The sequence below is a fragment of the Ammospiza nelsoni genome, chromosome 4, assembly GCF_027579445.1.
Source record: "Ammospiza nelsoni isolate bAmmNel1 chromosome 4, bAmmNel1.pri, whole genome shotgun sequence".
Lineage (NCBI taxonomy): Eukaryota > Metazoa > Chordata > Aves > Passeriformes > Passerellidae > Ammospiza > Ammospiza nelsoni.
In genome coordinates this window covers 26214266-26231896 of record NC_080636.1, presented here as the reverse complement: position 1 = coordinate 26231896, position 17631 = coordinate 26214266, and the positions used below count along the sequence as shown (strand labels likewise).

General features: G+C 39.0%; 1 protein-coding gene across 2 annotated transcripts in view; it reads left to right on the top strand.

Annotated features, from left to right (window-relative positions):
• The window catches only part of CORIN (corin, serine peptidase), a 118355-nt gene that overhangs the window by 55958 nt on the left and 44766 nt on the right, over positions 1–17631 (top strand). For both annotated transcript variants that reach the window (XM_059470028.1, XM_059470027.1), the window contains exons 5-7: positions 2881–3062; positions 12519–12632; positions 17276–17383. In XM_059470028.1, the coding sequence (XP_059326011.1) occupies positions 2881–3062; positions 12519–12632; positions 17276–17383 (404 nt within the window). The remainder of the gene's footprint in view (positions 1–2880; positions 3063–12518; positions 12633–17275; positions 17384–17631) is intronic.

Genomic DNA, 17631 nt, shown 5'->3' with positions numbered 1-17631 from the left:
AGAGGTGCAGGGGATGGCAAGTGTGGCCTGTGGTTAGTTCATCACATATTGTCACTGTCACTCCTTCCTTCTCAGGAGAAGGACTCCTCACACACTTCCTTTTCTCCACCTGTGGGGTCCCTCCTATGGGGGACACAGCCCTCCAGGAACTTCTCCATTGTGAGTCCTTGCCATGGGCTACGTTCTTCATGGACTGCTGCAGTGTGGGTCCCTCCCACAGTGTGCAGTCCTTCAGGAACTTCAGGCTGCTCCAGTGTTGGTTCACCAAAGGGTCACAGGTTCTGCCAGCAAACTGCTCCAGTGTGGGGTCCCTGAGGGTCACAGCTTCCTTTGGGCATCCACCTATTCCAGAGTAGAGTCATCCAGGGACTGCACATTCTGCCCCACCTGCTGCACTGACCTTGGTATCTAGAGTTGCTTCCCTCCCATAGTTTCACTCCTTTCTCCTGGCTGCAGTTGCCTTGCGCAGATTTTTTTCCCTGCCTCCTTAAATATTGCAGAGGTACAGCAGCAATCAGTGATGGGGTCAGCTTTGGCCAGTGGTGGGTCTGTCTGTCATCTGACTGGAGTTGGGTCTGTCAGACACAGGAGAAGTTTCTGGCAGCTTCTTACAGGAGCCACCCCTGTATCCCTCCCACTACAAGAACCTTGCCATGCAAATCCAATACCATGTAAATAAAAGAGGTCAACTTTTTGTATTTTTGGGATTTTTCCTCATACAGATGTAAAGAATTCAATGTGCAGATAGATATTCTGAAAAAAAAATACATTTTTAGAAGCTTTTTAACAATTATGCGTAAGTATAACTCTGCATAGTTATATTTTAATATAGCTTTTTAATTTTTTTTTAAGTTTTGATTTAAAAGAATGTTCAGTATGTTGAAAGGCCTTTGAAAACAAGGAACCATATAGATGGAAGTTTTCTGTAGTTACATTTGAAGATATTGGCATACACATGCTACTATTGCCTGGTTGTTAAATGTCAGGCTATAGCTGAGGTGTGGTGCTTTAAAAGTTAATGATTTAGGTGTGGGTCAGGAAAAACAGAGATCATATCAAATACTCCAGACTTGTATGAAACTTTGTCTGAGAGTCCTCAAGAACTCTTTATGCTTTATTTATTTATTTGTTCGGGACTTTTTGCAAATACCATTCCCACTGGTAGAGATCATGTTTACAGATTGGTTTTAACTGTGATTAGTAGATCTCTGTCAGAGACCTGTTAAATTCAAGTAATGTCCCTACTGACACTTTTTTTTGAGAACAAAAAATATACTGGGCAAAATGTAATGCCTTCAGATTACTGCTTGTGATCATCAGGTATGCTCCTGATGATTGCACCAGTAAATGAGGTAGACTCACTGCTTACAATGCTTTTCACGCTAATACAGTTTGTAGCATATTTTTTTTGTTTTGTAAAAAATGAACAGAAAGTTAAATTACGCATATCAGATTGAATAAAATACAGGGTTATCACCAACAAGTCAAATCAATACTCCATTTTAGTTTTGTGACATCTTATTTCTTACAGATATTTTGGAACTCAAGTGCATTCTGTAGTAAGTAGCAGCATTTCTTTTGGCATTTTTCTGTACTAGGGAACCTCTGTCAAACCAGAAGTGTTATTAGTATATTAGCTAAGAAGGAAAAGCTTAAAAATGTCTGGAGACAGTCACTTGCCCTATCAAATCCCCTTTATTTAAGGAGTTTCTCAGGCTCCAGATAGGAGGCAGTAATGGCTGCTGAAGAGCTCTTGTGCCCTTTCTTTCTCTGCATATTGAATAGGTTCTGTAAAAAGAAGAAGAGTATTTCAGAACATCTTTATCTGAAGAGCCTTTACAAGTCAGAGAAACTTAGTTTGCCAGTACAATGTGCAGAACTAATAAGTGGCAGCTCTTCTGTCCTCAGATGAAACCATTCTTGGTTTTGTACACAGCATATAGGTGATCTTTGGTGCAAACATTTTCCGTCTTTCAACAGATCACAATAAAAAATCTGGTGGTGAGAAGGGCTGTTTTAGAATATATGTGGTTCTTTACAGGCAACAATAATCTGCCATCCTGGAAGCTGCAAGAGACAATTTTAGAGATAAATTCCTTGATTTGATTCTGAGATAAGTTCAGTACTGCAGCATGTGAAGTGCAAAACTTGTGTAAAACTCTGAAGCATTACTTGGAGAATGTATCTCTAAAAACGCCCTTTTAAAAAAAGTGGTTCCAGCCAGAGTATGTAAAGAACTCATAACAGCACTGGCAGCGCACTTGTCTTTCTAGATACTAAGCAGAGAAAGGCAACCGTACTGACTTCCAAATACTTATGCAAGTGAATATTGCTTTACATCAAACTCTTAGTTAACATTGTGGTGAGGCAGCTCTGGCAGCTTTTAAATTTCTTTCTTATGGTTTCTGCCATGTCACACAGTTGCTAAAAAAGTACCATGTTATTCTCTGTTACTGTAAAATGAAACACTAAGTTGGTAAATTTTTGGGTACTGTAAACTTCTTCAGTTCAGGCCACTTCCTTGTGACTGAATATGGAATTCTAGCCATAGTTTTGAGATGGGCAGATACAACTGAGAGTCAGATGTAAAGAGAAAGATGTCTGTGGTGTACCAGGAAAAGATTCTTCTGTGGCATTGTGAATGGTTATTAATAAAGCAAAACTTGATTTGCTAAAGCCTAAGAGGTTCTGCAGTCATTTAAACATAAACTGCAAAAATGTTGGGTCGAAAATTTAATCACTGTAAGGGTATGGGTGTAGCCCTGTAGAGCACAAGATTTGTCAAAAGCATTTATTATTACTTTTTGCACTTTCTAAAAAGTTTTCACATACTGCTAAAGTAATAATAATTTTTAATTTTGCTCTGTTTCTTGTCTTTAGTCGAGGCCTCTTGCCCTGCAGTACGTTTTGTGAGGCAGCAAAAGAAGGCTGTGAACCAGTCCTGGGTATGGTGAATGCTTCTTGGCCAGACTTTTTGAAGTGCTCTCAATTCCAGAACAAAACTGAGAATGACACCACTACAAGGGTATGCTTCTCACCACACCAAGAAAAAGGAAAGCAGTGTATGTTTCCATTCTTAACTGTTACACTGTTTATGAGTTTTCATTTAATAATTTATTTTCTTCTTGTGTAGGAAAAGATCTGGGGTGAAAGTATTATTTATTGTTCTATGTTCCATCTTATTACTGTAGTAAAGTCTCGTTATCAGTTGTTTATAGTTTGCAGTGCTTTAATTGTTCAGGCTGATTTTTTTCAAACTTGTGTTGATTTAAGGCCTTTTTATTTTACATCAAAAATTCTGAGCTGTTTCAAGGAAAGTAATATGACCTGTTCGTTGACTTTTTGTTTGCTAGCTCTAATAAATAGAAGTGTGTTATTTGCAATGGGAACCCGATACACAGGCCAAATTTCAAGTGTATCTCCTTTTTCCTTGCTGTAAAAATGAGCCCAAAACTGATCAAGATGTAAACTTCTCAAAAAGCATGGTCTTAATATGCCCACACATAAAGTCATAGAATCATTTTTTATCTTGAAAAAGATACTGAAGGTCATCCAGTCCAGCTGTTAACTCAGCACTGCCAAATCCACCACTAAACCATGTCCCTAAGTGTCATATCTGTGCATCTTTTAGACACCTGCAGGGAGATGACAACACCGCTTACCAGGGAGGCCTGTTCCCATGACTGGCCAGCCTTCCCATGAAGAAATGGGAAACCTCTGCTGGTTCTCCTCGAGGCTTTTTCCTCCTGTCATATCGCTTGTTACTTGGAGGAAGACACTCACTGCCACCTTTATACAACTTCCTTTCTGGCAGTTGTAGAGAGTGATCAGGTCTCCCCCGAGCATTTTTTCCCCTAGGCCAAGTAAGCCCAGATCCCTCAGCACTCCTCCTAAGACTTGCGCTCTGTGGACCCTTTCCCTGTTCTATTGCCCTTCTCTAGACATGCTCCAGCACCTCAATGTCTTTCTTGTACTGAGGGCCAAAACAAACACAGGATTCCAGCTGTGGCTTCACCAGTGCCAAGTACAGCAGGGGACAATCATTGCCCTGGTCCTGCTGTCCACACTGTTGCTGACACAGGCCAGGATGCCATTGGCCTGCTTGGCCACCTGGGCACTCAATGGCTCATGTTCAGCCAGCTGGCGACCAGCATTCTCTGGTCATTTTCCACTGGGCAGCTTTCCAGCCAGTCTCTAAAAACAAGACATTTCCATCTCCTCAGAGGTGCTGCTGTGTTCTCTAGATCCAGATCTAGAGGTGAGATCACAGCTGAGAGCAGTAAGCCTGACTTTTTCTCACTGACCCCATTGCTGGAGTTCCCTTGCTGGCATCTGAGACTTTGCTGTTGATAGGCATTCTGTGAGATGAGGAGACTGAGGCTTGTACAGTCTATCTTTGGCTTCTAGCTTTGCTAATGACTTCTGTGTGACAGTAAACAAGAAGAAATGGTATGATGAAAACTGTTTTTCAATTTTTTATTAAAAACCCCTGAGAATATATTCTTTAAATCTACCTTAAAAGGTCAGGGAAGTTTTAAATTGTTTCTTTGAATGTTTGTTAATGGTACAATTAAAATAGATGATGTATCCTGGGCTACCTCCTTGCAGTTCCTGAGTATACATAATGATATAGCCTAAAATTATTAGACCAAGTCTTTTACCAGCTGGATTCTCTCCAGCTCTAAAGGCAAATTTTTGAAGAGTTGTGAAGTAAAGGAGACTGTTGTCCATATCTGCCTTCATCTGTGGAACTTTTTGTACTGGCTGAGGTAGGGAAGGATCCTAAGGATTGTGTCTTGTTGAAGTTGAATGACTGCCAGTTAAATTGAACGCTGTCCATAAATTTTTATTATAGAGTCCTGTGGTATTTTGTGCAAGTTGCTGTAGTGAAAGCTGCTGGGACCAGTATATTAACTGTATGATAAAAATATATAATATGTATGCTGAAAAAAATAGATCTAATAGATCTCTCTAAATCAGAACATTAAGCAAGTAAATATAATTTTTTTTTTCTGTGCCTCAAATTCCTTATGTAAAGTGGGGCTAAAAGTGTCCTTTTAGCTCACAGGGTTGCTGTAACAATTGTTTGTTACAGCTGGTCAGAGTGTTTGAAAGCCCCACCAAATCTAGAGAGCTGAGCTTAGATTAAATCAGAAGAGATTTTGTCACTTATGAAACTTTCCAGTTTCAGAATAGCCTGTGGTAAAATAATATATTTACTATTGTTAGAGAAGGAGCTGTTAAGAATAGTGCCTGGTTAATTATTATTCCATAATCTGCATGGCAGGATTGGTATTCATCTGGTAGTGAACTGCAGAAATTATGGGTAAGTACACAGTGCTTTTTCTTACCAGGGGAAAAAATGTAGAGTCAGATGTGAGATTGGCTGCTCCTACCTGACAGACTGTGGAGATCCTTATTGTTCTACTTATTGTCGGTTCTGACATCTTGTTCTATAAAACAAAAGGGGTTTTTAAAATTGAGTTTTTCATCGTGCATGATGATAGGAATGGTTTACATGTGGAATGAGAGACTATGATTGAACTGTGCTCCAGGACCTGCAGGGAGCCTACAAGAAAGATGGAGACAGGCTATTTACAAAAACATGTGGTGACAGGACAAGGGGAAATGGCTTCAGACTTAGAGTAGGTTTAGATTAGATATTAGGAAGAAAATCTTTACTGTGGGGGTGGTGAGGCACTGGAACAGGTTGCTCAGAGAAGTTGTGGATGCCCCATCCCTGGAAGTGTTCAAGGCCAGGCTGGATGGGGCTCTGAGCAACCTGGTCTAGTGGAAGGTGTGACTTACTGTGGCAGAGGGGTTGGAATAAGATGATTTTTAAGGTCTCTTCCAACCCAAGCCATGATTCTATGAATCTATGAATCTATCTATTCATGATTCTATGAATAAGGAGAATATTTTGACCTTTATTTTTATTTGAAAGAATGGTTCTAATGTGGTTCTTCTGTGACTGAAAAAGGTAAGAGTTTGGGTTCACTAGGCTGCTTATGCTACAGAAATAAACTGTATTGTTCTTGAATATTTGTTTTTGCAGTTTGTATATTTAAAAGAATTTACTTCTCTAACCACAGTAGAACCAAAAGCTGAGTCTGATTCTCTGTTCTAATCCCTTTTCATCTAGTGCTCAGCAAAAACTGCTTTTCACACTCCTCTCTGTGTTCGGTTCCTGGAAATGTCAAGAGCATGTCCTTGGCTTATGACTGTTTATTTCTCAACTCTGTGGTTTCTTTTGGGGTTTGGTGCCTCCAGATTACATGCAGTGAATCCTTCCCTGCCCACATATGCCTTGCATATAATCTGTTTTGTGTGATGTACTTCTCTTTTGCATCTTTAGTTATATCTTATGTTTATCAAAATTAAGGTCTGACTGCTGTACATGCTTGTTTCACAGATTCTTGTACAGTGTCACCCAGTCACTCAATCCCAAACAAAATTTTCCCTTGTTTTCTCTTGCTTACTTTTGTCTGATTTTGGCTAAAAACTCCATATCCTCCACGTTTTCTGAATTGAAGACTGTCACTCCAAAAAAATCCTTGAATGCCATGGTTCCAAGCCCTGTTGGAGAAAATATGCTTGAGTCATGTTATAGTTAGAATCTAGAGCATTTATCCTGGGAACAGTTAACAGTTCTTCTAAAAAATGTTTATTGGTTAGAATAGGGATTTTCTTGAGGATACGTACTGGTCCATGTGTCATGGCTGATATTTATCTTTGTCTAAAATTTAGCTCCTCAAGCATTGGAAATTGAGTGTACAATACCACTGTGGGGAATCTATTATGAAATGCATCCCTGATGTGAATACAGATGTACTGATTGTACTGGAAAATTCAAGCCATGCTATTATAGTAAGAACATCTGCTGAATGTAAAATGTCTGAGTCATTCAGTCACTCTCTGAGTCACTGAGAAGAAGTTGCAGGTCTGAAGGCTGATATCCTTCTTATTGCTACCTGTTTACACAAGTGAATTCTCATTCGGTGAGAAAATCAGCTACCCTAATAATAGTTGTAAGAATTTGTATTTTGAGATTTAAGGTAGGTGGTTGAAGTGGTTTCACAAGTTTAATGAGCTATGAGCATGTAAGGGAGTGAGCAGGAGGCATTATCAGTAATTCACTCCACATGTGACCAATAATCCATTCTGGGGGGAAGAAATCCCAGAAACCTTCCTGAGGGCTGATACTCATATCCCTACTCACAGAAAAATTTCAGCTCTGCTTTAGTCTCTCTCTCAACTGACCCTGTTTACAATGTTATTTTATTAGCTTTGACCAGCCAACATAACGGTTGGTGTTAATACTATATCAGAAGAAAAACCAGTAGCTTGAATGAGAAGTAAAGCAACACAAAAATCTGACTTAGATTGACATGGAGCTCACAAAAGAGCCCTGAAGTTATTTTTCTGTTAATTTGAATTGTAAAATGCTTTCAAAAGCAGCAGTGAATATGTTGCTTCTACTGTTTATACCACAAAACTATGTAAATTACAGTATAGAGTTATGAGACATTGTTCACTTCTGTATTTTTGCTAAAGAGACACTATGAATAATGTCTGTCTCTGTTAAAGAAGTGATGTGCCTGAACTGCACTTCATTGTGGCCTGAACTGCACTTCATTGTCATGAGATCTTGAGTTGGAAGGGACCCTAAAATCATCTTATTCCAACCCTCTACCATAGTAAGTCACACCTTCCACTAGACCAGGATGCTCAGAGCCCCATCCAGCCTGGCCTTGAACACTTCCAGGGATGGGGCATCCACAACTTCTCTGCACAACCTGTCCAGTGTCTCACCACCCTCACAGTAAAGATTTTCTTCCTAATATCTTATCTAAATCTACTCTCTTGCAGTTTGAAGCCTTTCCCCTTGTCCTATTATTACTTGTTCTTATAAAAAGTTCCTCTCCATCTTTCTTGTAGGGTCCCTGCAGGTATTGGAAGGCTGCAATTAGGTCACCCCTAGCTTCATTCAAACTGGCATTGATTAATAGAATTATCTTTGAGGAATAATTTGTGTAGAGAGTTCAAATCCCTTATTGCAACAAGTATTTATTTTTCAATAGGCAATATAATTATATACATCCAGTAGATAATTTTTCTGAGAAAAAGCTTTTAAAATCAGGCAGATACACTATCTTTCCCTGTGCCCTTGCAATTACTTAATGCAGTGAAACTATGATTTGTGTATGTCTAACATTGATGCTGAACAGCTGCAAAACCAGCAATAGTGGAATAATTTTTTGAGGAAAACAAAATGTTTTTCAGGATTGTCTTATTGTTTCATGTGAAGAAACACACACGGTTGCTTAAACTATTTCCCCCACCAAATCACTTTAATTCTGTAGATCCTGCATTATATTTTGTTGTTTCCTCTGGTTTTTATTCTCCTGTTCTGCCTGTATTCCTGTTTTTTGCCTGTTTCTTTTCCAGCTTGGAGTTTATTATGTGGCCTTTTTAGGCCACATCACTTGAGGGAAAGAAAAAGGTCTTTTGTCTTTTTTCTCCCACAGGATTTTGCATCCTAAGGAAATAGAGAAATGAACAATTACCTGGGGGTAAGGAGTTGCCAGCTTTTCTAATTCCATGATTGTGATCATAGTGTGATCAAAACTTTCTAGAATTGACAGCAACAAGATGCATACACTGTACTGCTGGATACATACATGGTAGAGGAAGCAGGTGATGAAAATCTAAAAGTGAGAGAATACAGGGATTCCTCTGTGTTCCATTGTGCTGTTATGACTATACTGGGTAAAGAAAAAGTGCATCTGTTTTATAATTCTGACTCCAAAAGCTGAGGAAATCAAATGCCCAGAAAAGGAGAACAGGCCAAGACTATGTGGCAGTACTTTTCCAAATTCTCCTGCATTTTCCATTCAAGAATCCATGAGATTCAAGGATTCTTCTGTAATTTGTGACCTGCCATAGATTTTTATTCAATTAATGTGTCCCTTTGTTACATGGGTCTGTGTACGTTTTAGCATCCATAGTATTGTGTTCCAGAATGTTACAGCTTGTCAGTGTATTGCATGAAGAGCACTGCCTTTGCTTGTTTTAATACCTCTTACTTCTTGCATAGCATTAGGTAGTAAATGTGGTCTCTTTGCTTTGAAAAAAAAATTGGCAGCACTTTCCATGGTCATTTTCACAGTTGTGTAGAATGCTTTATCTATTGCTGTACCTTGAAATGCAACCAGATGTCAATCTGGTAAAATAATCTTTATTTCAGTCTGTGCTCTCCACAGCTTTCCAAGGACCTTTCCACATAATCTTCTATAGATGACATTCCAGTAATCTAGTTGGAAAGTACAGCAAATAAATGGTCTTGCCTCCTCAAAGGCACTTTTGATAGTACACCAGACACAGGTGAAATTAAATACTTTTTACTGCCACTGGTGTTTGGTCCAGGATTTTGGAAGCTAATCTAGATTGTAAAACTTTCTGGGTAAGGACTAAAACAAGCAAGTTTCTCTATTAGCAAGGATTGCTTCCATTTTATTTGGGCTTATGTTATATAACATTCTTCTTCAGGAGTTTGTGTGTGTATATTTGTGTGATTTTATTATTAAATGTGTAAATTATTTACAGAGGTATCAGTAATTAACATTTCCCATCATATTTCTTTAGAATAACACCTTTGCCATTTGTAATAATTTTGAGTGGAATGGTCTGTGTTTTTCCTATTTCAGACATCTATTTCAGACATTATTTCTTCTGCTGCTACTTTGTTTCTTATAGTACCAGGGTTTCTGAGTGTGTAGCCTGTGTTCGGTAAAGTCTTATAAATGGTTGCATACCTAAATCCACTAGGTTCCAGATCAAAATTTAGCATTCAAGAAAAGTGTTTGCTTTACAGCATTAGATAAGGCTTTTATAATTTCCATTAAAATCTGATCTTTGGAGTTGTGATGGAACGGTTTTCAGCCTGCTGAAAACTTCTTGCACAAGCTTGGTAGAAAGCAGAAATTCCATTAATTGGAGGTACTGTCCACAATGTCTGTACTCTCCTTGCCCTGAACCTGGACCAAACATATCCAGTCATTACCTATTAGAAGACTGCGAGAGATAAGATTAAAATTTCTAAAGATTCCATCTGATTGCAGCTGGAAGCTAAAACTGAGAGATAAAGAAAACTAATTTCACTCTTCCTCTTGTTTTTTGTATAACATACAAGATGAACAGCAAAATGCTCACTTTAGGTGTGCAGAAATGGAGAAGTGGTTTGGGATAGGACCAGAACAAAACAGAGATGTATTAAGGAGGCAGAGTCAGGATGACTTATAAGTGCTTCAACACACTTTTTCATAGCCCAGAAATGAATTTGGGACCCTGGAACATTTTCTCTTTTGATCTGTAAGAAAAGTTATCTGATATTCCTGCTGTTAACTTCCATTCTCTCAGGCCGACTGGCATATTCACACAAAAGATAGGAGTCCATTACTCTTGCAGTCTTAGTACCAGTGAAGATCTTTGATGGAGATCTCCATCAAAGCAAATCAAGATGGTTCTTTTTGAGCTATTTATGCTCTTTTCCTTTTTAAACATGAAGGAAATTGTGTAAAAGCCAAGTTATAAGAACGTAAGATTACCCGTCAGTTAAAGTTGTCTCTCCAACCTCTAAGAGCCTTTCTTGTAAAATGAATTACAAAATTTTGATTATACTGTCATATTGTACTTTTACCTGACATCATCATTTGTGGGAAAAACTGGTGTCCAGGGAACTTCCATACCAAGGAGGTCTGTTGTTTCTCAGGGGCCCTGTAGAGCTTAGTGACTGCAGAAATCGGGAGGTGCAGTGTATAGGGCAGGGAACTGGAGAGATAAAAAGATTAGCTCATAATGAAGTGTGACATTATCCTGTGAAGTGAGATTCTTGCCCTGTCACTGTTGCAATGACCATGCTGAACAAGGCAATTGAATAAAAATTTTCTCTACTGTTCTTTGAACACTTCCAGTTAACTGGACTCTTCATTTGTATAGCTGGAGTTTATTTGCAATTGAGACATTTGCATCTACAAGTAAAGGCAACAAGAACTGGTCTTTGAAAATGACATCAGTCTCTACCGTCCAAAAAAAATCACATGCTGATTTTTGTGTCTTAGATGTTATTACTCATTAGTCCTCATAATGTTCACTTTATTATCTCATTGCCTCATTTTTCATGCTATAAAATGAGACAGTGACTGTTATCTGATCTCATGTTTTTCTTAAGCCTATTGTATTTTGCAGTTCATAATACTTTTCCAAAACTGGTAGAATACTGATGAGGCTGTTACTGTTCAGAGAGAGGTTAGGAAATGTGTCCAAGCACACAGTGTGAGGGAGCTTACCGAGGAACACATCATTAGGGTGTGCAAAATGATGATCCTTGTGATTTTGCACTACCTTGTCACTGATGAAGAGTCACAAACATTAAATGGCACAAACCAGTTGAAAATCTTTGGTTTAAATCCGTATTAGGGTACCTAATTAGTATTTTGGGCACTGTTCATTAAAGTTAGCATTAGGAGTTTACCTCCTTTAAAATACATTGCATAAGCAGCTTTCACTGCAATAACCATGTTCTCATTATCCAACTAGAAAATGATGTTTGTATTGCAAAATCAAAATTATTTGCTGTCCAAGTGAACAGTACACCTAGAAATATAATGGAAAATATTTTGAAATTATTCAAAAGTTTTTATTACAAATGAATTTTCCACAAAGAGAGTGTGTTTCAGTTGACTAAGTCTAAGTTTGCCCCGTATCTTTGGGATAATAAAATAATAGTGAGGCTTAGAAAAGAAGGTAAATATGTTGGAAAAAAAAAATCTCCTGCTGACAAAATTTAAAGCTAACAGTGAAGGTGCCGAGAGTGTGTATGTTTGTGTGTAGAGACATTGCCATAGTGTGATAGAAAAGACTGCTATTCTAGGACCACAAATAAAGCTAAAAATCTAGGTAAATAGTTTAATGTGCAGCCAGTGCAAGCTGGAGCTATTTGTCATTTTTGAAAAGCACTGAAGAAGCATGCCCAGTGCTAAGTGGTACCTTGAGGCATCCGCTGTATAACTATTAGTTTGGCAAATGAGAGGAGTACCAGAGGGCTGTACAGTAAAGCCAGTCTTAAGCAGAAATTATTATATGTTTTGGGCATATTCCACATGAGCATATAAGGCTCCTTCCTTCATCCCAGGGCAGATTTAACAGGTGTAGTAGTCCTTTCATGACTGCTTGTTGAGGTCTTTTAAAATGGGTCATTCATTGATAGAAATTTTAAATGGCTTTATGCTGTCTCAAAAATTGAGATTGTTTTTTCTTTTAGGTTTTCCTCTTGACTTCTTGCATTCAGTGATGCTCCTCTGAGAGCTATCCTAATGTTTTCCAAATTGGAAATACGTTTCAATCCCTGTGGGGGATTGAGTATCAGTTTAACATTTGTAAGACTGTAGTATCACTAACTTTGTAGTGTTGATGCTAATGCTTTTTCTCCACATTCTGTCTTTTCTGCTCTCTTACAGCACTGTGTGGAGGAGAGGAGAGTTTCATGTGTGCCAGTGGGATTTGCATCCCAGGGAAACTGCAGTGCAATGGCTACAACGACTGTGATGATTGGAGTGATGAGGTCCATTGTAGTAAGTTTCTTAAACCTTGCAGTGTTCTGCTGAAGTACTGAATCCATTCAGGGAAACCTGGAAGCTGAAGCAGGCTGTTGGCACAGAACAGGAACTTTGCATAGTGTTTGCATATATTGACATTTGGACTATGTTTAGCTTTGCTCACTAAGGCCACAGCATGTGCTTTTGATCTATCAAATTTTATACCTTGAGGGAGTGAGGGAGTTTTGTGGAAATAAGAAGGTTTTTTGGGGTTTTTTTTGTGTTTTTTTTTGGTTTGGGTTTTTTTTTTTGGGGGGGGGGGGATTTTTTTTTTAATGGATCAATAGTGTACATCAGAAAGGAGCACTTCTGATAATCAGCTGCAAACTGTTAGTTGTAGCTTTATACTGGGCCTTGACATTGATTTTAGACTAGATGCTGGACCATCTGTTTAGAAAGTTCTCTTGGTCTCAACCCTGGATGCGATTTATTTAAATTAATCCCAGTATGTGCTGCAGCAGAATGTACATATGTGATAGCTTAATTTTCATGTATTTGTCTGTGGTAGAGCTTGTCTTTAGAGTTCCTATGTGTTTTTCTTTGTTAACAAAACACCTTGAACTACAAACACCTTTAGAGAAGTGGAGCAAACGTACCTTAAGAAAACAATGAGAAGGCAAGAGGAAAAAGAACAGAGGAAGATGTGGAAAAATTACTAAATGGGGACTATACAGGACATGATACCACAAAACAGGATTTCTCATTCAGACTTTGAAAAATGTCAGGCTGTGCAGTTTAGACTCAACTCAAAAGATTAGTTCTTATTAGTGATTTAAGAGCCTGGACATTCCAAGACTCACAGAGCTGCTTTTAAGGAAGTTGTTGTTAGATTTTATCTGGGATACTCCAAGGAATAAATGAGGAGAGCAATTTCCTCCTGGTATCAATATGAATAAGGCTAGAGCTTGCTTTTCCTTTAATAGCCTATAATTCATTTCTTGGAGGGTGAGATAATGTCTATTATGTAAAAAGTATTGTGTGTTTTTATTTTCCGATTTTTCATGTCAGCATTAGCTTTAGATTTAAAGTAAGCTAAAAGATTCAAAAATGCCTATGAAAATATGGCTCTCAAGTTCTATTGGAAATGGGAAAAGAAGAAATTAGTAGTAAAAGAATGTCTTGGAAAAGACATATTACATGTCTTGAAAAACCAAGCATAAATTTCAGGAGCTAGTATTACCTTTGAAAGGACACCTGTGTGTTTAATGATACAGGGTCTATATGCAGAGGGCATCCTTCATTAGGATGCTTGGTAGGAGTCGAGGAGAGGGTGTGGAGGTCAAATAAGACTTTCCTGAATTACACAGCAGGAAGAGCCAACCTGAAGGAAGACCTGTTTGCCTGAAAGCTTGCCTGATAAAAGATGCTGTGTTTCTTGCAGTCCTTGCCCTTCTCAAAGTCTTTAGTCACCTCACTAAATTATAGAATAGGCTGCTCAGAGTCCCATCCAAGCTGACCTTGAATATTTCCAGGAATGGGGTGTCTGCCATTTGTCTGGGTAACCTGTTCCAGTGTTTCACCATCCTCATTGTAAAACATTTATTCCTTATGTCTAGTCTAAAAATACCCTCTTCTAAAACTATTATTCCTTGTCCTATAACAAGAGGCCCAGCTAAAAAGTCTGTCCCCATCTTTCCTATAAGCTCCCCTAAAGTGCTGAAAGGCCGCTATTTCTGCAGGAGAAACAACCCCAGCCCTCACTCAGCCTTTCTTCAAAGGAGAGCTGTTCCATCCCTATGGTGATTTTGTAGCCTCTTCTGGACCTCTTCCAACAGGTCCATGTGTTTCCTGTGCTGTGGCACTTAGGGCTGGATGCAGCACTCCAGGTGGGCTTTCACAAGAGCAGAGCAGAGGAACAGAATCACTTCCTCAGCCTTCTGGCCACGCTGCTTCTGATGCAGCCCAGGATACAACTGGCTTTCTGGGCTGCAAGTGCACATTGCTGACTCATGTGCAGCTGCCCATCTACCAGTTCCCCCAAGTTTTCTGTCAGGGCTGCTTTCCATCTGTTCATCCCCCAACCTATGTTGATACCTGGGTTGTTGACACCTGACCCAGGTGCAGCACCTTGTACTTGATCTTGCTAGACCGCAGAAGTCCCATGTGCCCGCTTCTTGAGCTTGTCCAGGTCCCTCTGTATGGCATCCTGTCCTTCAGGTGTGATAACCACATCACTCAGCTTGACATCCACACCATCTCTCCTCCCTCCTGCAGCTTTGCTGAGGCTGTGCTTCATCCCTTCATCTGTGTTATTAATGAAGACATTAGATAACACTGGTCCCGGTACAGAGCCCCAAGGGACACCACTGGTCACTGATGTTCTTTGGGATTCTGAGCTATTGACCCTTGGGACATGACCATCCAACCAATTCCTTATCCACCAAATAGTCCACCCATGAAATCCATCTCTCTCCAGTTTAGAGATGTTGTAGGAGTTTGCCCAGACCCATGTGCAGCAGGTCCTTTTGGATCTGGGTCATACAGGGATCAAACCTGCCACGTTGGCTTTTCCACCATGGTTTAACCAGTTGAGCTTATCTCAGGGCCAAATTGTTGAATGCAGAAGATTCCCCAGGCTTCATTTGTGTTTAGTGAAGCACAGTAAAATTGGAGTACAAGTAAAATTGTATTTAATTTTTGTGAAAATGGGGATATCCCCATCATTTATAAAATTTGAGCCTTTTACAAGTGGCAGCTGCCAAGTTCCCATCTTACTTAACAGAGTAACGAATTACCTTTACAATACATTATTGCCAATATCTTGAAGAAAATGTATATTAAGGCTGTTAGACTTTCATCAAGTGAATCTTCTTTCCCTGCAAGGAAGTCTGTATTCTTTTTGTTTACCCTGTCTGTGTGGGCCTCTGGGTTGTCTACCCTGAAGGACACTGCAGCAGCTTCAGAGGTATGGATGGAAACAGGAATGGGGATATGAATGGAAATTAAACAGTAAATTTATCCAGAGGAAATAACATAGAAAAAGGCAGTTTTGTTTCATTTGCAGGAGGAGCAGTGGAAGAAGCACAGAAACTGTCAGTTACAAACTGACCAGTAAGATTAAAGGTTGCCAGAGTGCTTCATGCTGTTGCATATTCAAAACAAGTGATGTTTAGAATTTACTCTCAGTGGGGTTTTGGTCTGCTTACAGGAAGCAAGAACTTAAAATTTATTTTCTTTTACTGTGGGGTTTTTGTTATTCCCTGTTTTATGAATAATGGTTCTTTTTGAAGTTGAATTAACCATTGAGTATGTAGCTCATGGCTCAGCCATATTATTTTACTTCAGATCCTGAAGCATTTCCTTCTTATTAAGCTATAAATTCTTTTTGAACCTTCTAAGATAATGTGAAACTTGAGGAAAGCACTAATACTTCTGTGGGGGAAGGAGAGGAAGTGACTCATGTTCAAGTTCCAGAGTTGTTTTTCACCTAGCAAGTGAAACACTTGGTTGACATTGATATGAAGGGGTAGAAACCCCACTGCACCTTCTGGAAGAGTTCTGCACCTTTCTGTGTAATATCCTTAGAAGGATACCCTGCTTTGAAAGGGGAACCAGTGTGCAGTCATGAACACAGGAGTCACAAGAGGAGAGGGGGAAGTGGTAGCCTGATTCTGTTGTTTTGTGGTTGATCATCTCAGAAGAAAGGAGGCACTTTGGTTCCAGTCCCTGCTTTTTGGGCTCTCTCTCTGTTTTCTGGGGAATAATTAATTTAAAATGCCCACATATGCCAGTAAAAAGGGGCACAAAGGACTTCCTTCGTTCCAGTGGCTTAGCTCCAACAGGAAGGCAGTGTTGTCCACCCAGTTGTTCTGTGTCTTGGCATTCTCCCTGGAAAGCTAGAGATCAAGGAAAGGTCTAGAAGAAGACAGTGAAACTGTCTTCTCCCTTCCTAGCTGTATGCTTGAAATCAAAAGTTATTACTTATGGGACCAGATACCACAAACCATAATTTCTCTTCAACCTTTTCAACTACAACAAAGGTTCCATATTTTTATTGCACCTGATATTATTCAAGTGTTATGGTTATTCTCAGAGAATATCTGGCAGGTTTTGCTGATGCATCCAGTCATGGAGAAAAAATGATGAACCCACCCAGTGCTGACAGTAAGAGGAGTTCCGTGATGAGAAGGCACCAGGCTAGATCTCCTGAGCTCCAAAGTGTGTTAAGCATAAAGCTCATTTGAAACCATTGTAACACCAAAGGCAGGTTCAAAAGTAGGGTCTAGGGATCTTGATTTTGCTGTTAGAATCTTAATCTCCACTTAACAGCCACATCAGGTAGTCAGAATTTTCCTAGTAATCTGAAATGGTGATGCCTACAACATTTCTTGAGAACTTTTATGTCTATAAATTAATTAAACATTTAGGTCCGTATGTGCAGCCAGAGCACTCTCTCCTTATGGTATTTGTCAAAAAAACATTGGCAGGGAGAGAGTAAAAATTTCTAAAAATGGCTTTTGATTTTTCATATTCTTTCAGATTAGTTTCTCATAAACTGGTAAACACCAGTATTAATACAGAGCTGTAATTTTTAAGGTCTCTTTAGCTAATCTGGTGTAGTCATAGTTCATATGAATGTTCCAATGCAACCTTCACATTTTACATGCTTTGTTTTGTAGATTGCAGCAATGATGTGTTTCGTTGTGACACGGGAAAATGCCTCAATTACACCTTTGTTTGTGATGGATATGATGACTGTGGAGACCTTAGTGATGAGCAAAATTGTGGTAAATGAAAGTTATGTGCTTTTCTAAAGTCTTTAAAATATCAGGACTGCCTAACCCAGTAAACATTTTCCTTAAACTACTGAAGGAGTAATATACCCTGTTCTTACTGCATTTGAACACAGTGAAAACAGCTCACAGATTATATATGAAATTTGAAACAGTTTAAAGGAGAGTTCTGGATCAATCCAAATATTGAAGGGTTTGGTATTTATAAGAAATACTGCTGTTTTCAACTTGCTTTAAACTAA